The sequence below is a fragment of the Schistocerca nitens genome, chromosome 4 (assembly GCF_023898315.1).
Source record: "Schistocerca nitens isolate TAMUIC-IGC-003100 chromosome 4, iqSchNite1.1, whole genome shotgun sequence".
Taxonomy (NCBI): domain Eukaryota; kingdom Metazoa; phylum Arthropoda; class Insecta; order Orthoptera; family Acrididae; genus Schistocerca; species Schistocerca nitens.
Window position 1 is genome coordinate 494,220,212 of NC_064617.1, and position 6,000 is coordinate 494,226,211.

Sequence of the window (6,000 nt, forward strand, 5' to 3'; positions counted from 1 at the left end):
CTGGTGATGATTAGCTACATCACTAAACAAAACACCTGCTTTATATTTTATCCCATGATGTTATCATATACCCAAAAATTAATTGAATAAGGCTCAGACCATGAAAACTTACACTCATATATTACTCCTACCTGTTGCCTGTAGCAGATGTCAGGCACTGATGACCACGCAGTTTTGAGTGCCCCATAATCCAGACGTTATCGTAACAGAAGTGACTGTGTAAATTAGGGTTTACATTTTATACAGTACGATACTGTAGACTCAGGTAATATCAATATGTTGATAATTGAATATAATAACATTTAAAAAATATTATAAAGTCTAAAATGCCCTCAGACATGTGTAATAATTAAAAGGAATGTGTAGGACCAGTCCTCCAAAGTTTTGCTTTTTGAAGATTGGGCACTAACAGTTGTGCTCTTTGAACATTCCTCAAAAGCAAACTCAATCTAAACTTGTCACTTGTTTCCCTCAATTCACTATTGTGTGGTAACATACCATTTTTGAAATCATGCATGATAATACATACATCAAAAAAAGTTTTGCATCACCTCGGTTCCAGGAGTTCTGGAAACTACACTGAAAATTGTAATAGAGATCAACATAAACATCTTTTCCGCCCTTTTTATTGCTCATGAAAACCACACATTGCATGTTGTACCACCGTAAAGTGAGATCTTCAGAGGTGGTGGTGCAGATTACTGTACACACTGGTACCTCTAATACCCAGTAGCATGTCCTGTTGCATTGATGCAAGCCTGTATTCATCGTGGCATACTATCCACAAGTTCATCAAGTCACTGTTGGTCCAGATTGTCCCACTCCTCAATGCTGATCAGGCGTAGATCCCTCAGAGTGGTTGGGGGGGGGGGGGGGGCACATCATCCATAGATATCCCTTTTCAATGTATCCCAGGCATGTTCAATAGGGTTCATGTCTGAACATGCTGGCCACTCTAGTTGAGTGATGTCATTATCCTGAAGGAAATCATTCACAAGATGTGCACGATGGGGGTTCGAATTGTCATCCATGAAGATGAATGCCTCATCAATTTGCTGCCAATATGGTTGCACTATCAGTTGGAGGATGACATTCACTTATCATACAGCCGTTACAGCGCCTTCCATGACCACCAGCGGTGTACGTCAGCCCCGCATAATGCCACCCCAAAACAGAAGGGAACCTCCACCTTGCTGCATTCCCTGGACAGTGTGTCTGAGGCGTTCAGCCTGACCGGGTTGCCTCCAACACGTCTTCGACAATTGTCTGGTTGAAGGCATATGCGACACTCATCGGTGAAGAGAATGTGATACCAATCCTGAGTGGTCCATTTGGCATGTTGTTGGGCTCATTTGTACTGTCCATGGATGTTGGGAGTGAAGTTGGGCATCACAGTTTGAGTTGCTCACAGTTTGAGTTGTAACATGATGTACTGTGGCTGCACGAAATGCATTATTCAACATGGTGGCATTGCTGTCAGGGTTCCTCTGAGCCATAATCCACAGGTAGCAGTCATCCACTGCAGTAATAGCCCTTGGGGGACCTGAGTTAGGCATGTCATCGACAGTTCCTGTCGCTTTGTATCTCCTCCATGTCTGAACAACATTGTTTTGACACTTCCTGGCAGATTAAAACTGTGTGCCGGACCTCAACTTGAACTCTGGACCTTTGCCTTTCACGGGCAAGTGCTCTTCTGGAAACATTGTTTTGATTCACTCCGAGACACCTGAACACTTCCCTTGTTGAGAGCCCTTCCTGGCACAAAGTGACAATGTGGATGCAATAGAACCATGGTATTGACCATCTAGGCATGGTTGAACTACAGACAACACGAGCCGTGTACCTACTTCCTGGCGGAATGACTGGAACTGATCGACTGTTGGACCCCCTCCGTCTAATAGGCAAGCTCATGCATGGTTGTTTACATCTTTGGGCCGGTTTAGTGACATCTCTGAACAGTCAAAGAGACTGTGTCTCCAATACAATATCCACAGCCAATGTCTAGCTCAGGAGTTCTGGGAACTGGGGTGATGCAAAACTTTTTTTGATGTGCGTATAAGGGTCTGGCAGCATTTTAAGAAATGTGTTGAAGAATGTGATTGCAGGTATTACAGAGATCTGTTTTTCTAGGCACTGGAATATTACAATTACTTGTTTCATTGCTATGGTACATATTTGTGTGGTATAATCTGTACCAACTAAGCAGCTTTGCTTTACTACAGGTGCTTGCTGGCTCACTCACACTCGTTCTGCTGAGACTTAACATCAATGATCCTGGCAGGCACTACACTGCTGCTGTAATTAACCACATTTGCTTGGCATTTGTTATGGGTTCCTGTGTAACAAATACAATAAAGATGAGCTTTGGACTAGATCCAACCATACAAAGAAATAACTCTGTTTAAAGTGATCAAGAATTGTCAAAACTGCATCAAAATACTGACACCATAAACATGAAGTGTGACGATGTGCAGAAATAGTGGAGTTTTACAAATGATATGTACAAAAGAATGATTTCGATTCAGTGTTTTTACTTTTTAAATTATTTAATATTGTTAAGTATATATGAAATTATATGTATGATGTAATTTGGTCATAACAGAAGTGAAAAATGAGACATATTTAGCTACTCACCTAATTTTTCTAATGTTGCAGTGAATAGATGAAACATTTTATGAGATAATATCATCTTCCCTTCTAGTGTTCATATAACATGATGTATCAATTTGTACAAAATTATGTTTAATTGTGAAAAATAACTGAATTGTTCCATGCAAGATCTCAGTTCCATTTTACATATTAAACCTTATTTATACTTCCCGTAACCATGCTTAAAGGGGAAACTGAACAATCAGTAATGAAAATTTACTAACTGGGTATGATTGTTACAACAATGCAGGATGTATTATTTGAAGCAATGAACACTATTTACTTAAAGATAAAACATGAGATGTGATCTGAATTCTCTAAACTGTCAGGTAGCTGATTAAACTTAGAAACTAACAGACATTTTTGAAAGTGACTGTGTATTAGATTTTGTGTTTTATTGACAGGTGCATTACCTTTGATAAAAGACTTGCAGATAAAATAAGTATCAACCTGACAACTTTGCTACTTCACTTCCTAGGCCTCTCAAGAAAATAGACGATTCTTGACCATTCTCCCACTCTGACAACCACTACTTTCCTGTAATTATATTTATGATAATGGATTTTAGCACTTTTTGCCTTTGTTATTTAGTATTACAAACTCCCTCTCTCTCTCTCTTTCTCTCTCTCTCTCTCTCTCTCTCTCTCACACACACACACACACACACAGGGAGAGAGAGAGAGAGAGAGAGAGAGAGAGAGAGAGAGAGAGAGAGAGAGAGAGATTCACAATGGACAACTTTCAATAATTTTATCACGGGGAAATTACTAAACTGATTTCAAGTGATAAACATAAATGAAAGCTGGCTGAGGTGATAAAGGGCATTTCCACATTGCCCATCAAATGGAATGGGGTATTCAGATGCAATATAAATTAATAAATGAAATTGTTATAGTAGGTTATTCATGATGAGATGGCAAATAGAAACAAAGGTAAGGTGTTCACATGTTGGAAGCGAGAAAATATTATTACAAACCTTGTATAATATGACATACCAAGATGTACAGTTATTGTTTACAACAGCTGTAAGTTGATGTTTTTCTGTATGACAGAGAATGAAAAAAGTCCTCTCTGCAGTACAGGTCTGCGGACTATCTTAGTTACTTGCAGTCTGTCATTCAGTTACCTGAGTTTCTGGTACCTTAACAGAGTGTATTTGCAGTGACAGAAACTTGGATAATCTTCATCAAAAACAAGCTGACTTTGAAATTTTTACTCTGTTTGTTAACAAGTTTTTAAGGGTTGTTATATATTTTAGTTGATGCAGCAGATGAATTTACTAGTACGTGCTTTGGCAGACCACACATTTATTATTAATAATGACTGTTTTATTACTGAGTTCTGTTTTTCATTTACGTTACCTAGTATTCCTTTTTTGGGCTTTATAGACTTTCTCTTATTTGTTATACTAGAATACAAAACATATGCTTTAAAATATTTTTCTGCTATTCCAAGAATAACCAACAGACATATTGGAAATAAGAATAGATTAATTACAACATTTAAGAAAGGATACAAGCCACCATATTCCACCAACTGTTATGTCTTCACAATTACCTGAGTGATATTGATGGGGAAGTAAACAGTTGCCATTCTCTACAATGTTTCCTTGAATATTCACATTTGCACATACTTAAAGCATAGGCCTATGCTCTTTATATACATGTTTACCATCCATCATTTAACGTACTTCTACATGAAAAAATCTACAGCTTAAAATTATCCTTTGGTGATTTTCTTTTCAAATTCAGAAATATTTTTCCCACTTTCAAGCTGTCATAACTGAATCATCCAAATAATTTTTTCTTCTCTGTCAGTGTTAACAGGATGTTAAACTTTTTCCTTTCATTCCTTTAGCTTTATTTAACATAATATTTCTGTTAAAACTTCTCTATTCAGAAAGATATAAGAATCATTTCTTTCATTCTATAAACACACCATTTCACAGATGTTTTGCTTTTGTTCAATCTTATTTTAATTTTCAATTTTGTTTTGTTATTTATTTATTTTATTTTCATTCTTTACAGGCAACACAAGCTATAATTTATGTTGTCTTAACTGCAACCTATAGTATCAACACTGGCTGCCAGCAAAGAAGGTGCAGAATCTGGAACAATATAGCACTTTCTTTAAATATATTGACCACAATAGTCAATGTTATTATCAGAGGATTTGATGCACCACTAATTAGTAGTAATGGGACTTCCACGACAGGAAATTTCACTATGTAGTTGAAATACTTATCAGCAGTTCAACATAATGTGGCAATATGGATATTTGTAAAGTCAGTGTTTTATTTTGAAAAACTTTGTGATGCGTGAAGAATGTATATATGGAAACAATACTTTAAAAGGATGGAGCATTGAAGGATGGTGCTTAGCACTCCACAAAACATTAAATTTTTGCTATGAACAATGACTACATGATCAGTAGACTACTTTTACCAGTTGTTAATGATGTAAATTACAAATATTTATTTTTATTGAACTATTTTCAAATGTAAAAGTAAGATAAGCACAGTGTATCACATATGTTTTCACGAAGAAAATATATGGATTCTGCAACGAAAAGCAAGATATATGGGAATAATATATTTATAGTGTTTAGTTTGCAATGTTACCATAGGTTTCTTGTGTTGATGTTGGATAAAATTTGTGTCTTAAAATTTTAATCTCTGTAAGAAACACTTTTGATTCAACACCACACTTACTCTTTCAAATTTAGTAGCTGACAATTGATCATATACTATAAAAACAAAATAAATTTAAAAATATTTTTTGTATGGTGTGTGTTCTTTATTTTTTTCAGTGAGAGCAGGACTTATTGACAGTTTAAAATACTAAACATATCTGAAAAATGCTATAATTATGTCGTCTTTATTGACATGTTATGACCTTAAATATGTGGTAGAACTCAGATTAAAGTACCTCCCATGAATGTTTTGAAGAAAAGGGTCATTTACAGCTCTCAGTATATTCTAAATAGGCATATGGAGGTCAAAATGGCACAATATTTCAGTATAATATCAAGGTACCATCATAAGTTGTTCTGAATGTAGTGGACAGAATCATATATTAAATTTTCTGCGAATTTTTTGCCTTAAATGTGCTCTAGAAAATAAATTTCAAAGTTCATTCTATCCATAACACCAAATGCAATAGCCTCATTCTACTGTATATATGCAGAGAGATTTGAACATGTTATGATGCAGAGAGCAATGACTGTGGAACGGTAGATCAAAATAAGATAAGGAAAGTGATATACAGAAAAGATGACACTGAGGCAGGAGCTATTAGTTCCAAAAGCTGGGAAATATATTACTTTTACTTTTATTTGTGTCTGTCAGCAGTC

General features: G+C 35.9%; 1 protein-coding gene across 5 annotated transcripts in view; it reads left to right on the plus strand.

Moving 5' to 3' along the window:
- Window positions 1-5,223, plus strand: part of LOC126253019 (ninjurin-2-like) — a 139,838-nt gene extending 134,615 nt beyond the window's left edge. The window contains exon 3 of one of the 5 annotated variants that reach the window (XM_049954076.1): window positions 4,677-5,223. In XM_049954076.1, the coding sequence (XP_049810033.1) occupies window positions 4,677-4,880 (204 nt within the window). In that variant the 3' untranslated portion in view covers window positions 4,881-5,223. Of the gene's footprint in view, window positions 1-2,222; window positions 4,655-4,676 lie in introns of those variants that run through there. The other 4 variants (XM_049954079.1, XM_049954081.1, XM_049954080.1 and 1 more) reach the window with 4 other exon arrangements.
- The last annotated feature ends 777 nt before the right edge of the window (window positions 5,224-6,000 follow it).